Source organism: Leptopilina heterotoma, unplaced genomic scaffold (assembly GCF_015476425.1).
Source record: "Leptopilina heterotoma isolate Lh14 unplaced genomic scaffold, ASM1547642v1 Lhet_221, whole genome shotgun sequence".
Lineage (NCBI taxonomy): Eukaryota > Metazoa > Arthropoda > Insecta > Hymenoptera > Figitidae > Leptopilina > Leptopilina heterotoma.
In genome coordinates, this window is record NW_025110939.1 from 139,209 (window position 1) to 160,035 (window position 20,827).

Sequence of the window (20,827 nt, forward strand, 5' to 3'; positions counted from 1 at the left end):
ATGACCACAATTAAAGCTATTATAATCTTGATAATTTTGATGATTATACTGTATTAAAGTATTGTAACCTAAGTAATTGACAAGTTCATAGGGTGGTTGAAGATTACCAAAACTATCAAAGTATACTGCTTTATTATTAACTTTTTTATATGCAACCCAATGAGTTCCAGAACCATCTTTATCATCTAAATTAATAATGGCGGATTCACTTTTTCGAGGACCACTTATAGGTAGTTCATTTCGCATAAAAACTCCTCGAAAATTGGAAATTTTCATTTCTTTAGCATATTTAAGTAAATCTAGATCTGTAAGTGCTCGTTGAGGTAGCTTTAAACTTTTTTTTTCGTACATCGTCTTTTAATACCTTGTCCTTTAACGTATGGTTTCAAATGAAGTCCCAAACCTTGTCGGTATGGTTTTAAATGTAGACCTTTACCAAGTGCAACTGCTTCCAACTCTCTATTATGACGCTGAGCTTCCTTCAACTGCTCTTTTGCTGCACTTGCATCATTAACAGCTTTTGCTACACCAGCAGCTCCCCCAGTAAGCGCTCCAAGTGCACTTAGACCAGCAAAAATGGGAATCAATGGTAACAGTCCACCAACTTTTGATGGCACAGGTAGAATACGAGGTGTTAAAACTTTTTCTCTACCACCTGCATTCCTTACAGCTTTTCGAGCTGTTTCAATAGCTGACTTTATTGTTGATCGAGCATCATTACCAGGAATTATTGATTTTCTTGCAGCATCAACAATTTTTCTAAGATTTACTCGTTTTTTTGATTTTATCTTCTTTACTCGTTTCTTTGACTTTGTCTTCTTCTTTAAACCCATTCCAAATTTTGATTTTGCTTTCATAGCGTTTGTTATTGCGTAAGCTGCAGCTCTTTCACTATATTGTGCGTCTGGAGCAAATACACGTTGCCACGCTTTGTCAGCTAATACTCTATCAGCAGCGTTTCTTTCTTCAACGTTTTCTCGATTTTTCGAGTACGCAATATCGTGCTCTTTACAAGCGGCGTCTAATGGATTAACACCTGGATCACCTCTGTCTAGACGTTTTGCTAACTTTGTACCTGGTCCACAATATTGATAACCTGGCAAATGTAATTCAAATGGTAACTTGTTTATAAGTTTATTAATTAAACCTTTTCCTCGAGAGCGATGATGTATAATCATACCTTACTCTGTGAAAGTTAAAATTAGAATGACTTGTGAGCTATATAAGCGCTGTATTTATACCTTTAGCGGCAGTCTAAATCAGGATGCGGTTCAAGGAACAACTTCACAAGCTGCCAGTCGTCAATCTAGACTCGATTGTTGAACAACAAGAGAAGAAAGTGAAGCGTCATGGTAGCTTGTTATCAGGTAGTATTCGAGCTATTTTTTGTGGACCATCAAATTGTGGAAAGACAAATGTACTCCTTTCTTTAATTTTACATCCTAATGGTCTTAGATTTGATAATATTTACTTATACTCAAAGTCTTTACATCAACCCAAGTATAAATTCTTGGAACAAGTTGTAAGTAATGTTGAAGGAGTAGAGTATTTACCATTTAGTGAGCATGAAGAAGTCATTACTCCTAAAGATGCAAAACGGAATTCAATATTTATATTTGATGATATTGCTTGTGAGAAGCAAGATAATGTAAGGGCATTTTTTTGCATGGGTAGACATGTTGATGTTGATTCTTTTTATCTTTGTCAAACATATGCCCGCGTTCCTAAACATTTAGTACGTGATAATGTTAATTTACTAGTTCTTTTTCGTCAAGATGAGAAAAATTTAAGGCATGTTTATGATGATCATGTTAATACTGACATGACATTTAATCAATTTCGAGAACTATGTTCAACATGTTGGAATTCAGACAAATATGGATTTGTAGTAATTGATAAGGATTCTGATTTAAATGATGGAAGGTATAGAAAAGGATTTAATAGCTTTGTAACACTATAAATATAAGATCATTCCTAAAATATTGTTAGTTCAATATGAAACCTTGTAATAATAACATGTTTCATAAAGAAAAAGAATATCTTCATCAAATTGCTAAAGCTAGCGAGGCAATTAGGCGAAAACATCGTATGTTAAAATTAGGAAAAGAAGAAGTTGAAAATGTGCTGACTGAAACTTTTAAACCGATAGTTCAACCCTTACAAAAAATTATTAACTTGACAGACACTGAATATGAAAATGTCAAGATTGAAAAGAAAGAGCAGAAGATAGATGATAGCATAAACTATGAAACTGAAAAATCTCTAGATGATGATAAAATAAGTAATAAATTTCTATACTTATTAAATCATAATAGAAAGCAATGTTTAGATTCAACATACGGCGTACGTAAGCTAAGTGATGGGTCACTTATGATTGGTGATTCACCAATAACTCTTGAAGATCAGCATGTAAAAATTGGTAATAAACGATATCTTCAAACGCTTGGATTACTTGAACTTTTATTTAAAAGTAAACCTACTACATCGCTTATAAGTGAAGATGATGAAAGAAACTATAAAGAGATTCTGATTGCTACTAATGCACACAAAAAAAAGTATAGTTCCTCTGAATCTATACGTATGGATAAGAGTTACAAGTATTTGAATTTTATATCTCAATTCTTCCCTCGAACACCTACCAAACAACCATCTGTAAGTGGTAGTTCATTACCTAAATTTATGATTACAAACAAAAATTTTCAACGAGAATATATCTATTGGGATGATCCAAATGAGTTGGTTGACCGTCTTAGACTATTAATGGCTTCTCAAGCTGCTGGAAATCCTAGTCACAATAATGAAATCATGTCTATCATTGAGGAACTACGTGAAGCTAAAATTATATATTAAGATGTGTTTTAGCAAATATCATTCATTTCAACAATGAGCATTGACGTGTTCAGACATCCTCTCAATCAAAGAGGAACAGCAAGACGAGGGCCTCCTGGAGTTGGTTTTAAACTTAATTCTCAAGGTAACTTTGACGTTGAAGGAAGAAAACTCTCTAATCTTGCTAACGCTGAAGAAGAAAACGACGCTGTCAATTTAAAACTTGTACGACATATGATAAAACACGAAGTGCGTTTATTGTATGAAGCTAGTGCCTCACTTAGATCAGAGGTGGACAATAACAACTTATTTCTAAAAGTTCTTGAAGACTCTATTACAGAAAAAATAAAAAATTTTGAAAAAGATATAAATCAAGACTTATCTTATCGAACAGCTGAAATTATTAGTGAATTGGATACTCGCTTAAGTGCTCTTGAGAATGAACAACAAAAAATTAACAGTAGTGAATGAACTTCATACTCAGGCTAGAAAAAATTATCCTCGACGGCGAGTTGAAATGCGTGATATTAATGAGACATGGCAAGCAGATTTAGTAGAAATGATACCTTATTCAAGAATAAATAAAGGTTTCAAGTATTTACTAACAGTTATAGACATATTTTCGAAATATGCTTGGGCTGTTCCAGTAAAAAGTAAAAATGGAAAAGATGTTTCTCATGCAATGCAATCTATATTTGCTAAAAAACGTATACCAAAAAACTTGCATAGTGACAAAGGAAAAGAATTCTATAACTCACAATTTGAAGCATTAATGAAAAAGCATAAAATAAATTTTTACTCAACATACAGTAATATGAAGGCTTCTATTGTTGAACGGTTTAATCGAACACTAAAAAGAAAAATGTGGATGCAATTTAGTTTACGAGGAAATTACAAGTGGTATGATATATTGCCTACTCTTATTTCCAACTACAATAATACAAAACATAGAACAATTGGAATGAAGCCTAAAGATGTTACTTCAGAAGACGTTGAAATTTTAAAAGAAAGGATCTCTAAACTGAGAAAAATTCCTTTAAGACGACCAAAGTATAAAATTGGTGACAAAGTTCGAGTAAGCAAATATAAAAACGTTTTCGAGAAAGGATATACACCCAATTGGACAACAGAAATATTCACCGTGGATCAAGTTGTATCAACTCAACCAGTGACTTACAAGCTCAAGGATTACCAGGATCAACCCATCAGCGGAGGATTTTATGAAGAGGAACTTCTTAAAGTAAAATATTCAGATATTTATCTTGTGGAAAAAATTCTCAAGACACGTGGAAACAAAGTTCTTGTCAAATGGCTTGGCTTTGATAATTCTCACAATACGTGGGAAGATAAAGCAAATGTATAATCTATTATTCGCAAATCGTCCCTAGTAACTTAACGCAAATGTCAATCAACCAGCAAATCAATCAAAGATTAATGTTAGCGTAGAACCTCTCTATAAATCAAAACTACTTCCAACAACAGACCTTTACACTGCCAGTGCCAAATTTAATTAACATTAAATCAATAATGAATCAATAATGAATCAACAATGAATCAATAATGAATCAACAATGAATCAATAATGAATCAACAATGAATCAATAATGAATCAATAATGAATCAATAATGAATCAATAATGAATCAATAATGAATCAACAATGAATCAATAATGAATCAACAATGAATCAATAATGAATCAATAATGAATCAATAATGAATCAATAATGAATCAATAATGAATCAACAATGAATCAATAATGAATCAATAATGAATCAACAATGAATCAATAATGAATCAATAATGAATCAATAATGAATCAAATCAGTTGGCACTGGCATTGTGAAGGTCTGTTGTTGGAAGTAATTTTGATTTATAAAGAGATTCTACGCTAACATTAATCTTTGATTGCTTTGCTGGCTGATTGGCATTTGCGTTAAGTTACTAGGGGCGATTTGCACATTTAAATTAATATAAGTTTTAATCATATGTTATTATGTATATATGGAAGGATTTTTTAAATAAAAACACATGGAAATTGTATATATAATTGCATTATTTATTAACAAACCTTTTATTTTTTTTACAATCATATTTTACAAAATCATTCGTCGATTTTAGGGATCGCATAATGTCCCCACGGTAGAGTGTCGGTACTCCCCGGTAACAAATACCGTTTGTCGTCTTGCGGACTTAAGGCTACTTTTATCTGTTTTACAGTCTCAATGTTGTGTAATCGTGATCTAATATTATACTGTGTTCGAGTTTGAATGTCGAAATCTCGCAGACATTTTACATAATCATCAAAGTGAATCGATTTTTTCACAACGCCGGATTTAATGCCTTTAGCTTTTTTAATAAAATCTTTACCTTCAACCCGTACGCTGTACATCTTACTCCGCAAGCCAACAAATTCGGTAACGATCTTACCGTTACATTCGTCTTTCATTAGACCGAGAATCTTTTTGTTGGCTTGCGGAATGCCGTACACGTTGTTTGCGGGATAGTCTGACGTATCGAACTTTTGGATGTCATTTTTCATGTCATTGTAGACATCTTTACATTTAATTTCATAGATTAGACTGTCTGTATCGGTATACATCAGTTTACAATTGTCACCGTATTTTTTTAACATATACCCGTAGTGAAAATCGTAAATAAGCGTTTTGGAAACATCGAGCACACTTAACCCCACATAGATCGGTTTGTTGAGTAGTACCTCGGTTTTACGCAGTTCAATGGCAACCAGATTTTCGTCGAATATCGCTCGACTATGGAAATTCGGGCGAGAAATAAGGGCTTCAGCTCCATAGCGGCCAAACCATTGGGTGACAAGCTTAATGTCGACATGTTTACGGACATTTTCCATTGTTTTACCGTATACCGCATTGTTCATGAGCTTGAACAAATTTTTCTCGAACTCATTCTTGGCGTTGGTTCGCATCATCGTATTATAGTCTATATATGGTTTAAGCCATGTTGATTGCTTAAACTGTAAGACTCGATGAATTTTAACAAGCTTAATGCCGTTGGCGACAACTTGTTTTAAAGTGCGGTAGTGGATCACATATTTTTCTTTGGGTAGGAGAGTTGTTAATAATTTCTCCTGTTTCGAGAGGGGGGGTTTTGCATTTTCTGCACAAAATGGCATGTCTTTGTGAGTATCGTGGAGATTTTCAGGATACTCCAAGTCAACTTCGAGTATGTATCCAACAGGTGAATCGTCGGATACATTAAAATTGAAAGAATTGTCGACATTTTCAACCCATTTGAAGCCGCCATAAGGGAGCGCTTGAGCCATTGCCCAGCCATATAAATTGTTGGCGTCAAAGTACATGATGTAGCTTGTATCTTTGCTATCATCGAAATTTTCCATATATGGGTGATTCTCCTGAAAGTGGGCAATTTCATGTCTTTGAATTATATCTTCTAAAAAACTTAACATTTAAATATTAACATTGTACAAACATATTATTTAAACATCACTTATTATACCCTTTATAAAAAACGATAATTTTTTAACACAAATTTAGTGGAAAACAACATTTAACAGCTGGAAAACAGCAATTCAATATGTCTTTACCTCTGAGTACCAAACTTTAAAGTACTATTACTTATAAAAAAAGAACTATCTTTAATTATTCAATAAATATTATGAAAGATTAACTCAAAAGCTTCAATTTTTATCAATGAAATTTTTTAATACATCAATATAGTTATTGATAATTATTAAAATATAAGTGTCTTTAAAAATCTCCATGCTGGCACGACAAAGGATAAACGTGTATAAATAAACTATAAGACGTGCACTTTTTATATAAAAATCAATTGGAAATTGAAGAAAAAACATGTCACTTTTCAAATCTCCAAGAGAAATTGGAAAATAAATTATATTTTTCATATTTTTAAGAAAAAACACTAGAAAAACACTGCGTATTTTTATTCATTCCTTTGTCGTGCGCTGTCATAACTTTAATATTTCAATATAAATATCAATAAAAAACGGATGAAAACTTACAGTTTGGTAGGACAAAAGTGTATACCTAGCCATTTTTTTATTTACTTTTGTTTAAAATATGTAATAATGGATTTCGTACAAATTTCCATTGTCGTGGAGTCCTTTGTCGTGTCAAAACATTTGCACGTGGTAGGTGCGAAACAAGTAAAAAGTGTGCCCGTGCCTAAAACTTTTTTTAAAATAGGTAATAAAGTTGAAATTTATCTAATCTTTTCATATATTTTTAAATATAATTTTAAAAATGATAAAAATAAATCATTTAATTCAATTAATAATACCTATATAGAAGAAATATGAATTTCAGTGCCCCTCGATGTTACGCCTCTGATGAGGTTAGTTTTCCTGTTTACTTTTCACATCTCATTTCAATTACGCGAAAAGTGCTAATTACACGAAAACTAATGTTTATTAATAAATGTAATTTAAAATAAATATAGTTGATATGGATTGTCTAACATAAAAGAATAATTAAACAAACAGAAAAAAGCAAATGTCGAAAAAGAGCGACGTGAAAAAATTCAAAATGATCCTGGTGAAATTTAAATAATTTTAATATTATTTTTAAACTTTAAATAGTTTTGTAGCGTACCTACTTCAAATATAGTTTATTTAAATACCAATGAACAGTAATTAATAAAAGAAAGTTCAATTTTTAAACATTAAAAAAAAAATTTTTATCAACTTAAAAGTGACCGGTTTTTGGAGAATCACTCATATCTATTATTCGCTATAGTATATCGGTTGCAGCATTGACTTATGCCACCTCTAATACCAGACTCAACAAACATAATCATATCGATATCGGTTATTAGTTGCAATCCTATGGTCGTGTACTTGAGCATAGCATCCCAAGTTAAACCGGGGGTCGTATAATAATGAGCAGGATCTAACCCGTACGCTTTAACACATTCTTTTCGAAAATTTTCAAAGACATCCGCAAGTAACAATACATCTGTTTTCATATACAAATGTACATAGTCGTAGAGATTCTGACAGTCAAACTCGGTCCATACATTCTGCGCATGCGCATACTCATCATCAGAAATACCAGCGTCATACAGAGTACTATAAAATTTCTCGATCGGGGGCAATTCTGTCTCATCTAACTTACTTTTCGAGTCAAAGTACTCGTAAGGGAACACACCTTTACGCGTTAGTAATTTTATTTTATCCGGATCTGTCACCGTACTGGCAAAAACTGAGTTTACAATTTTATACTCGTCTAAGTACGATGCGAGTTTTTCTAGGGATGCTGCCATGAATCGCAATGAGTCAATAAATCGAAATTTGACCTCACTCCCCTTGACATGTTTAGTAAAAGAGATATACTTCTCTTTGTTAATGGGGAGGAGGTCAATTTTCCCTTCAAAGCTCGTAGAAATCGCGTGTATTATAAAATGGGCGTCATAGCCACTTAGGTTGTGAAATACTACGGGGATCGTTTGACAATCTTGATAGTTTAGATTGCACGATTCATGGGCAGCACCCCTATATTTGCCAGTAAGGTGACAGTGATCACGGACTTTCTTTTCGCTTGCCAGTATTTTCTCATGACAAATGTGACATATTGTCGCTCGCTTGAAGTCACTGATTTCTTGAGGAGTTAAGGCATTCATTGGTATCGGATTTTTAAATACATTATCAATTTTTTCAGATAATTGCCTTAATTCCTCAGTAAACCATTTAGCAGGATCAGATTCATTTTTCGGGCATGGTACATATTTACATAACGATTCATCGTAGCTGCATTTTATATAATAGCCAATACTCAATAACTTATGGCGCTGGAATACTTCAGTCTTACTTAAATTGTCTACATCTTCATCGGCGGGAAGAAGTAGACTTTCACAGTCCGCGTAAATTACATACGGTACTCTCTCTTTATTCTTATAATTTTTAAATGTGATTAAACTTTTATCAATCGTCGGTAATTTTATTTTACACTCATTCACTTTTTTACAATTTTCGATGTGTGCGTTCAATCTATCTACAGATGAAAAGTAGTGTAAGCATCGGTCACAGATGTATTTTTTATTTCTATTTTTAGACAACTGCTTAAACACTAGTCGCGATAAATCTTTTATCCACACATAATGGAAGTTTATAATATTATCGTCGTCATACAATACAGTATCATCATCACTTTCATCCGCATACATGTCGGCAACATACAAGAGATTTACATGCTTATCTCTTTTTTCCGCAGTGAGATGGAGAGGATGTACAGAAAAGTCACCATACCTTTTTGTAAGGCCGTAGACATTAATCGAAACGTCATTAATTTTTTCAAATTTTGGAACATTTTTAAGTGTTACTGGGAATTCAATACCCTCAAAATTTAACTCATTTTCAAATTCTTTATAATTCGAAACTCGATCATTTCTCACTACATTTGGGTGTAAGGCTGAGAGTACCGCCCACTTAAAACACTCATTATCTTTGTTTTGCACGTTAATACAGGCTTGTTTTCTTTTAATTTGTGAGGGTAGATCAATGTATGAGCTCGCGCGCATCGGGTTGTATTTATTTACATTCACTTCAAGTCTTATAATAGACTGAAGATTCCAGTTTGAACCCTTTGCGTGAAACTCTTCTACACTGCGCAAGATTGGCTGCTTGATGTTCTCATCAAACCAATCATCTAAAAGGGTTGTGGGGAAGATGCTGTTAGCCTTAGTTCCAAAAGGAATTGGCTTAACTACTTCTTCCTCATTTTCAACCCTTTTAAAGTTGGCAATGAGAACACCATACACCAAAATAGGACCATATTTGTTTATAGCATCTCTAATGCGGTCCTGAAAAAGTCTAGACGCATCGTCTAAAAACGCGCTTATATCAATGTGTACAAGATTTAGAATCACATTAGTGTATAATCTACACGCAAACGCACTCTCACATTCTTCCCAGCGCACACGTTTATTGATATCTGGATCACTAATTCCAGCGCCATCTACAATATGGGACTCAAACAATGCGCGAAACCTTATGATGGATTGTAGAATGCTCACACATCTTTTCTTTTGATGTGTAAAGTACATCGACTTGAGAATGCTCGATAACAAGTTTTCATGTTGTGAGCATTCTACAACCCATCGTTCAATGAAAGAGCGTCTCTCATTTACGTTACTCAAATAAGGTATCAACTCAAGGGCTTCTTTAATGAGAGTGACAGTGATGTCACTCTCGTCGAGAATAGTACCGTAATTCGGATACTTACGTGGTGGTCCATCGGTGGTCGTCGCCTTCCGCTTCATCTCTGCACCTGAAATTACAAGAAACACACTTACAAGCTAACAAAAGAATATACAAAATATAAAGAATACAAACTAAAATAGAACAAACTTACAAACTAAAATAGAACACACTTAAAAAACTAAAAAAGAACACACTTACAAGCTAAAGAACTTAACCTAAAAATCAATACAATGCAATAAACACAGAACACAATAAACACAGTAAATATAACAAAAAAAGACAGTAAATGTAACAAAAAAGACAGTAAATATAACAAAAAAGACAATTAGTAATGGCAAGGGGAATCTGCTGATGCTGCTGTTGGAACCGCTGAATCTGTGAACAAAACAGCTACTGACTAAACTCGACAAAATCCCTGAATATATACCCCGAAATCCCCACTCCTACCTTTCACGCATGCGCACTAGACTATTTACCCTCACTCCAACCTATAACGCATCCCCACTCTTAAATTTTCCCCCACCTATTCACGCATGCGCAATACTCTTACTCTAACGCAGTCGTAACAATTTCTATACAGGATCCGCAAAATAAATATACTAATTTACAAAAAAATAAAAATTTATTGGTTTTTAAAAATAAAATTTAAATTTAAATTTAAAAATACGCGCCGCCGTCGATGGCAGCGACGCCGACCGTGAGCGGGCGGTGGCTGCGCCTCTGGTGGAGGTCCCGCCGGCTCTCTCTCCTCTACCCTGGGCTCGGGAGACTGCGCCCAGGGTATCGGTGACCTACACCGTGGTGGACTTCCGGGCGGGGTTGTAGGCAGCCATTCCACCGGTGTAGGCGACCTGGGTGGAGTCCCCAACTGAATGAAGGGTGGGGGAGACTCCGGTTCCATCCTGGGTTGAGGTGGTGTCGGCGGACGTTCCACCAACGCCCAGGGTGGTGAATATGGCCGCCACATAGGGTACATGGCGTGCAGCGGTGACAGCTCTGGCGACGGAGGTGGCGTCCCCAGTTCCACATAGGATGGCTCCCTTGGTGGAGATCCTGGTGGTGTTGTCGGGAATGGCACCTCATTCCGTTCATTCTGTAACTGAAAAACATATTATATTATATTATATTATATTATATTATATTATATTATATTATATTATATTATATTATAGTATAGTATACTCACGTTGTACTCGGACACCATCCTCACGAGGCAGTGGTAGCACCGGCAGCTCTCCATCGTCGACCGCTCTATGCCTCTCCGCGATCTGGAATGAGCTCTCTACTGCGTGCTAGTCACCCTCGTAGGTCTCTCTCCCCGCCAAGCGGTTCCCCCACTACGCGCGCTCACCACTCTGTTGCGTGTGGCGGTTGACTTGAACTACTGTGAGCTCACCGCCGGCAACGAGCTCACCGCTGATATCAAGCTCACCGCCGGTAACGCGCGAAATTCAATTTGAATTCAAAACGCTTATTGTAGTTTTAAGTAATAATTTCACTTACCTTAATTATACATTGTTTATAATAAATAAAATAATTATAATAGCAATAATTAATAAACAAAAAAATTAACTACACTTACCTTAATTAAATAAATAGTTTTTAAATAAATATTAATAATAAACAATTTATAATTAATATTTTTTAAGCAATAATTTTTTATATAATAAATAAATATTTACAATTAATATTTTTTCTATATAATAAACAAATATTTACAATTGAAATTTTTTAAACAAACAGAAATGTATTAATCATTAATTAAAATTTAGTGGCGCCATCTATCGGCGGCAGCCGGAACTAAAAAAATCGGTCGGCAAAACAGAGAACATCCCTTCCAATAGACTTGAAAGTTTAAAATTAAATTTTTAAATTTCCCGCCAAATGGGTTTGGAATTCGCAAGTGGCGCCATCTAGCGGTGGCAGCCGGAACTAACTCGGTCGGTAATGTAGAGCGCACCCTACCAATCACTGATAATGTAGGAATCTGCATTACCGACCTGTCCTGGTGTCCTCATAGCTATACTACTAAAACGATCCATAATAATCGAAAACCGTATTCGAACCTAAAAGCTTTACATCAAGACCCTGATTGTTTTTAATACAAAGACTTCTGATAAATACGGAATTCGACGGCACGAAAAATTCAACAGACTATATATTTGGTATAATATAAAAAGGGCATCTGCCTGATGGGACAAATCTTTGGTTACTTCGGTAAGAGAACGGAAGAAAATGACAATTCGGAAGAGAGCTTTCCAGCTTTTATGCAATAGTTCCCACTCGCGGAAAAAGGGCGCAAAGTAGTGAGTAGCCAATACGGATGTTTAGAAAAATGTAGGTCGTCTTCTAGACCAATCTGGAGCCGAGCTATTTTAGATAACCAATCAAATTTAACCGAACAGGCCCTAGGTTACTGAACTTTGCCTCGAGTGGGGTCACTATGCGTTGGATGACCCTATTTAGAGTCGTTCTTATGTATATAATACGAATTCGAAGAATTATTAAGATATTACATAAGTTGAATTTTGTTATTAACAATTCGTACGTTTACTTCTGTATGATTAAAACAATTGATTCATGCATAAACATCACCATAATGTTGTTGTTAAATATAATTTTTTTTATAGGAGAATTTATCTATAATAATGTTCACACATGAAATTATATAGTAATATTAATATAATTGGTTGAAAACTTGTCATAAGAATATCTAATTGTTTAAACGATTTCAATTTTGATTTGGTTTAATATTAAAATCTTATATAGTGGAATTAATGGAATATACACATAAGATGACTAATACCTTGAGGTCAACAGGAGTTATTAAGCATTCTTTCGCGTTTCTCTTATTCTCTGTCGTTATGATACGTTCATATCGCTTAGGGTGTCGAATGCTTAACACTTCTGTCGTCAACAAGTGCATTCTTATTTGTATACGATGCATGTGACAAATATGTTACATTAGAATTTGAAACAAGAAAAGAAAAAGTTACTGCAAACGTAACACACAATTTAATTTTACTTAAAATAAATTTCGGTAAAGGATTTTCCTCCAAAACTATTTTTACGCCTTCGGGCTCCATATACCAAGAAGGCCCTCTTTGCGGTTAAAGATATGTGATAGATAAAGGATCGAAGGAATCCTCCAAAAGCATTCTAATATCCTTCAATACCACCCTTGGCTGACAAATTTTATTCACAAAAGAGGCCATAATCGAGAGATCCAAAGGCTTATCCTTAATTCTGGATGACGACATAAATTGCGGTGCATCATTAATCCACACCATAGTGTCCACGAATTTTTTTGGCTCAGATTGTTATACACAAACAAAACAAAACAGTAAAATTATTATAACTAAGAAAAAGAAATTTCGTATAAAATTGCCAAAAAGAGAGAGAAATAACAGTAATAGAAAAGTTATATTGAACGCATAACAAAAATAATCATCTATCATTTCTACTGCCTTGAGTAAGGCTTGACATCCTCCGCAATAACTGTAGCTCTGACGATCTGGTCGACTATACAGAATAAAAAGAAAAAGAAAATGTATAAAAACAAAAGATAAAAGACACAAAGGAATTACAATTATACTTACAGCACAATATTCAGCATTGACGTCATCTGTGCTGAATCTTCTTGAATCTCTTTTTTCAGACCGTGCTTTTATATCTATTATCCCCTGTTATGCTTCTCGCTTTGGACGACCCGGACGTCCCATTGCCTTAAAACAATCCACCTCAAATACCGAATAATGAATTGAAGTCGCCAAAACTTGCAAAGATTTTAAGAATCCTTCCAAATTTATGGTGCAATTTCCTTCAGACACTAAAAAACAAAACAAAAATTTTAAACGACCGTCCTGAGAAAGACGAAATCCATACCTACCTAAAGAAGATGATTAAGACAACACAAACAGCACATATCATAACACAACAAACACATTACATAGTCACTCCACCATTCTTATGTAAGCGCCGCTAAATTGAAGAAGAGCGCAAGGATATTAATATCACTGTAAACACTGCATGTAGTTCGTAGTCATAGTCATAGTACATAGTCTCAATTTCAAAAATTCTTAAGTCTCGACTTCTGTATCTCAATGAACGAAAAGCAAAAGGAATGTCATTATTATCATTTTTGCATATAATACTCGTGTTAGGAGACTTAAAATTCAAAAATTAAGATAGAAGTTACAAATTGAAATCTTATACTTTGTCCTAAATATTTGCATAATGTTAGAAAAAACAAAACAAGAGACAGAAATTGACAAAAATAAAGAACAATGCGTCGCATCAAGCAATGAGTCATGTAAGCGTGGACTCGCCGGTTATGGCCTCTTTCCCGCAACCCGAGTTCTATGAATCATTGCTTGTAACTCGAGCTTTATATTTTCCATATATGAGGTAAAAATGTTAGCTAGTTGCCGATGAGACGCATTCTTTCTCCGAAACCTAATTAAAAATAAACTTTTAATAAATAAGTATTATTCTTAGAAATTGACACCTTTTACCCCCATAATTGTCTACAAACTCTCCCACTTTTTAATAATTCATGAGTATATAAGCCAAAGCTTTTTCAACAAACATTGTCAAAAGTTCCAGTGCGGTTTTATAGACCAATAGTCATTGTAGAGCGACCCTTCAGTTTTAAACATTTTATTGTATTCTTTCTTTAATCAAATCTCGATTATCGTTCAGTTCAACCTTGTTTTTCACTTAGAAACAAGTTTCTTTCTCAAAAAGGTGCAAGAAAGGCAAATTGACACTTAGAGTCAATAATTTTAACGTACATATTAACTGTCGTATTTTACATATTAAGTTTCATTAATTGTAGTTTTTCACTAATTCTTTCTTTAATCGTCAATTTAGTACAAATTGTACTCGATTATCGTGCAAGTTGCTTTTCTCACACTTAGAAACAAGTTTCTTTCCTTAATAGGTGCAAGTGACGAAAATTAACACTTACAATTAGTGAGAAATTTAATAACATTAATCAGTATACTTTGCTAATATCAAATTCAAAATTTGAAAGACTTTATTAAAAATAAATGAATAAATAAATTACATAAGAAGAATCACAATGTATATACTAGTGTGTATTCTAACCTACATACATATATAAGTCGTGGGATCAGGAATTAAATACGCAAGCAATTTTGTAAACAGAATATATTTAATTTACTTGCAAATTACACCGGAATACTTAAATGTCAATTTCCTATTTTGTTAAAAATAAAATACATTAATATAATTTAAAATTTTTTTTGTGATATTTAAAGTTTCGCTGCCCAGTTATAGTCCCAGATAACTTTATATTAACACCCGTACCATCGGTGTTCAATTCTACAAACCATCTCTAAGAAAGAGGAAAAAGAATTATATTGATTATTTTTTTACGGAATAAAACAAGTAGATAATATACTTTTTTCTCACCGTTTCCCAACGATGACGCAATAAAATAATTCCTTCCCAGTCTTTTTCATACTCTTGTATAAAAAGCAATTCGATGGCTGGGTTTATAGGGTGGTACCCCTGACGCCGGGGAATTGTATAAATACGACAATAATCGCTGAAATAGAACAAAATGTAAATAACAAATCTCACCAAAAGAAATACATGTATTAACATTTTATGAAAATAAACATACTACTTGCAATCGCGAAATGTTTACGCTTAGAGGACCAATAACTTCTCTTTTCTATTTGCTCTGACTCCGGAATGGCAACCACTGATGGAAATATAAATGATGGGGGACACCAATAACTCCTTGTCTCATAACGTTGTCTCCAGATCCAGCGATATTCTTTTGTCCAAATGTAATCATCTTGAGCACAAAGAGTTTCCTTGGACGCCTCTTCGTCCAAGGGCCAACAATAATGCAAGTCGGCCCTTTGCGGAGCCTCTTTCCAGGGTGTGACAGTTACATGAACACTAAAAAGTTTTAATTCGAGCTTTATACATAATTTTGGTAAATTATACTAATAGAAATAATCTATTTAACCACAAAACTAATTTCATTTTAAATTATGCTATCAAACTTTATAAAAAATGGTTTTATTATAAATTTTTTTTAAAAATAATTATTTATTTATAAATAATTTAACAACCAATAGTCCAATAACAGAAATTAAATTATTATCTCTTTAGTAAAATATTCCACATGGAAATTATAATGAAGAAAATTTAGTCCCTATTTTCTTTATACCTGTCTATCAATATATTTTGCAACTTTATACAATTATTTTAATTTGAATTATTTTTAAACACTTTATAATTTTAGTTCATATTAAAGAAATTATTATAATTAAATAAATAGGCTTAAATTACTTATAATATAAATAAATTAAAACCCTGTTTTATTTGTAGGTTCGTTTATCTCTTTTATAAGAGTTTGCCAAAAAACACCTTCTTAATTTCCATTTTATTAATTGATAAAAGAGAAGTGAAATAGGAAAGATTAGTCAAAAGAAAAGATTAATATTTGAATTAAACTATAAATTTATTTCTGATTTTAAAGAAATTACAATGATAAAAAGACTTAAAGAAGAAGATCAATAAGAAATATATAAAGGAACGATACAATATTACTCACTCAAATCTCACACTTTACAAATGAGGTTCTTATCTCCTACCGTCGGAACTTAATTGTTCGGCGGGCAAATATTTCCTTTGATTGTTGTGCCGCTAAGTCAAATTTGAGTGACCTAAACACAAACACACGCACAAGCAATTCACGATTTGAGGGAGAAGAAAAAAATTCAAATTAAGCACACACTTATGCACTGAATTTGGTAATTCACTCTACTCAAATTTTAGTCTGTGAATTTAATTTTATACGTGATTTTAACTATTAACACAAATCAAAATATTAATTTTAAAATTTTAGAACGGCGAAAATAATTAATTTGGGTCGGGCTTCACTTTCGTGAAGCTTTTACCTATTATTTATTTTCGTCAGTCCCAAAATTAGACACTATCTTGTAGTAGTCTTTCAAATTGGGGGTCGATTAACTGACGGGCGCGTCCCGGCGTTTCGCGATTGCTTTGATGCCTCCACGAGGAGCTTACTCACAAGGCGAAGGTTGTACTGCGAATTTTCAAAATGTTAATTGCTCCTCTACTCCTTGCTTCTAAGTCTAGAAAATATTTTGAGTTAGAAGAGGTGGCTGTGGGAGTAAAAGTGGGGTTGGAACTCTGGGCCCATTGGTCAAGAAGATTTTCGCTAACTTGCAAGTCTCACGTTTGGTGTGAGAACAGAAAGCTGTCTAGAAAAATTTGATACTTTTCTGGAATTATTATTTTCAAATAATTCTAAAAAAAGTAGAAAAAATTTTAAAAAATTAAATTGTTCATTGTCATTATTATTATACAAAATTAATTATTTATAAATTAAATTGCACTAATAATTAGTGCTAGTGTTCTAATTATTATCGTTTAATAATTCTAGAAACACCTCATAATTTTGAATGGAGAAAATAATTTTGAATAAATAGGGGAGACTGGGGCGAAAAGTTAAATTTTGCATAAATGATTTTTTTTGGCAATATAAGCCGCTTAGATGCAAATATTTGTGTATCAATATTGTAGGGCAACTTGTCCTTTTCAACTTTCAATAAAAAAGTTCCTGATATTTTCGCAAGAAATACATGTGTTGTCCTTTTTTGAAAATTTTGTTTTTTTAACTTTTCGCCCCACCCTGGGGCGAAAAGTTAAATGGCTGGGGCGAAAAGTTAAATTCTATTTTTAGCCTACTAAAACTATTTTCTGATAGGTGATAAGTATTAGATAAGTTAAAGTATACGTAAACAAGTAATTTAGTAAATAAAAGATCTTTGTTTATTTGACAAAAGCTTTAGAATAGTTGTAAAGTTAAAAAATTAAAATTTAAAAAAAAAAAATTTTTGTTTATTTCACGTTAACCGGCTTATTTTTTGACAGAGTACTTGCCCAATGTCAAATAAATAATGTTTAAACAAATAAACCCAAAAAAACGAAAAATAAAAAAAAATTTAACAACATGTAAAAATACATTTAACTTTTCGCCCCAGGGTGCGTTTTTGGCTTTAACAACAAATATAAAAAATCTGACTAAAGATATTTGGCAAATACCTTTAGCTATCTCTTCAGGGGACCCAAATAATGAAGTAAAAAAATCGCGATGAGAATAAATTCAAAAAATATACTTAAAAGTTGATATTTTCTTTTTCGAAAAATTTTTAAAAGTAGGTTGAAAAAAAACTTTCAATATCGACACCACAAAAATAAACAGAATTGCACACAACTCCGGACATTTATTTAGAGTGATAACACCCTTCTATAATTAAAATTGCAATGCTCTAACTATTTTCGTTCGAAAGATATTGAATTTTAACGGTTTTGGCAGTTTAACTTTTCGCCCCAGTCTCCCCTAATCTCCTTCTATTTTTTTGAATTCAAAAGGAAATAATATTTAGTTTAAATCGTCGCACGTGTATGTGTTGTCGTAGCTATCCGGGCACATGCACAAACACTATGATGATTGCTCTTACTCTTATTCATATGATTTTTAAATTTTCTTTGCCAACCATTAGGCTGCAATATTGCGCCATTTTATATTTTCCATTATGAATATAAAATTATTTGATACATTGTTGCTGCAATGTTAGTTTTCGTTATTAAACTTCATAACATTGCCGCAACATCAGCACTTGTTTAATACATGCCACAATATGACTTATCGCCCATTTTGCTTCGTAATATTGCCGCAAGCTTTATCAAGTTGTACAATTGCTTCATATTTAAATACATATATACATATAATTATAGTATTGAGTATTCAGGAAATTAATAAAATTCAGCTGAAAGCATTAGGGCTAACAAAGAAATTCCTATCAGGGTGTCAGGTGTCCGGCGCCAAAGCCTCGCTACACTGTAGCTAGTCTCGACGCTGAAAGAAAAAAATCTTTATGCGATGTTGCCGAATAACATTTTAATTTTTCTACGTAACAGATGCAACGAAGGAAAAGAAGCAACGAGTGGAGGCCTGCAATGTGTGATTGGCCTTTACTACACATAATGCGCTCGTGTGCGTGTCGTTATGGCTGGTGCCGTCCTAAGGAGTTGCATGTATGCGTGTGCCTTGTCACAGCCACCCAAAGATGTGTAGGTGCGAAGGTGATACATATACACTACCGTCCACGAGTATCAGGACGATTACATTCGACTCTATGAAAAAACATGCCATCACTTTTTCAATCATATCTCGGAAATTAAAGGATATACAAAAAAACTTAAATACGGTTAGAAAGCTGATTAAATTCTGCGTAAAATAAGCCATCTTTAATGATGTATCACGAGTAATATAAAGAAACTCAAAAGTTCATCGTTCCCCCGCATGAATTCGTCCCTGTTTTCTCTCTCATTCGCTGCCGCGCGAAGCCAGAATCGAGTCGTCACAGTTGAATTTCAATGCACCAATCGGTCGAAACACGGCTTCACATTTTTCATGATATATCGAAGACGGATTAACCTTTTTTCATTTCCGAAGGCTTATTTTAAAGCTAAAATTCTAACGAAGATTTCTATGTTTTTAAAAAAATGTTATCTAAATTTTTCTAGATTTTTGAAAAAGTTGAAATCAAGAGACAAAAATCAGAAAATTTGATATTTTTTTAATTTCTTTCTCACTCTACAACTTAAAAAATAATTAACGAAATGACTTCAAAGACGGCTTATTTTACGCAGAGTTTAATCAGCTTTTTAACCGTATTCAAGTTTTTTTTGTATCTCCTTTAATTTCCGAGATATGATTAAAAAAGTGATGGCATGTTTTTTTAAAGAGTTGCGTGTAATCGTCCTGATACTCATGGACGATTTGTTTATAAAAATAACCTATTTTTTCAATTGTTGGTAACTTGAGATCAATTAATTTTTGAAAAAAATTGTTAAGGAAAAAAATGAGCCTTTTTGTGCATGGAATTAGAAAAAAATTATTTAAGCATTAAAAAATTTTTTTTTTACATTTTTTCCTTCTGTATATATTTTTAAGACGAATAACATATACTTATCAATACATATCGATAAAATCGAAAACAACATAAATCATCACTGTTAAAAACAACAGTTAATCATTACACTTTTCAAATCATTTCGACGAAAAAAATATTTAATATTTTTACTCTCAAAATGTTTAAAAGTAAAATTTTTAACAATACTGATTTAATTATGTTTATAAACAAATAAATGTTTTATAATTAATGTTATTTAAATATTTGAAAAGTGTAATTATTAACTGTTGATTTTAACAGTGATGATTTATGTTGTATTCGATTTTATTGATATGTATTGATAAGTATATGTTATTCGTCTTAAAAATATATACAGAAGGAAAAAATGTAAAAAAAAATTTTTTTTAAAGTTTAAGTATTTTTTTTTCTAATTCTACGCACAAAAAGGGACATTTTTTTCCTTAACAATTTTTTCAAAAATCAATTGTTCTCAAGTTACCAACAATTGAAAAAATAGGCTATTTTTATAAACAAATGATCATATCTTTCTTAAAAATTATCGTAGGAGAATTTTTAAAAAATTGTTTAAAAGGTGACAAAAAATGCTTTCAAATGACATTTATAGATTTTAAATGTAATGATTTCTTCAAAAATTGTATCAATTTGAAATTTTTCAAAAAAAGTGAAAAATTTTTTTTTATTTTTAGCAATTAAACAATAAAAAACAAATTTTTTTAAATTTTTTTTGGCATCGCTTTAAGTCAAATACTTAAGCTTTAAAATAAATATTTGATTAA

The 20,827-nt window shown here is 32.7% G+C and overlaps 1 protein-coding gene across 1 annotated transcript; it reads left to right on the forward strand.

Moving 5' to 3' along the window:
- Positions 1 to 1,995: 1,995 nt before the first annotated feature.
- On the forward strand, positions 1,996 to 2,850 carry LOC122502174. The gene has a single exon (XM_043612099.1). The coding sequence runs from the start codon at positions 1,996 to 1,998 to the stop codon at positions 2,848 to 2,850; it is 855 nt and encodes a 284-aa protein (XP_043468034.1).
- The last annotated feature ends 17,977 nt before the right edge of the window (positions 2,851 to 20,827 follow it).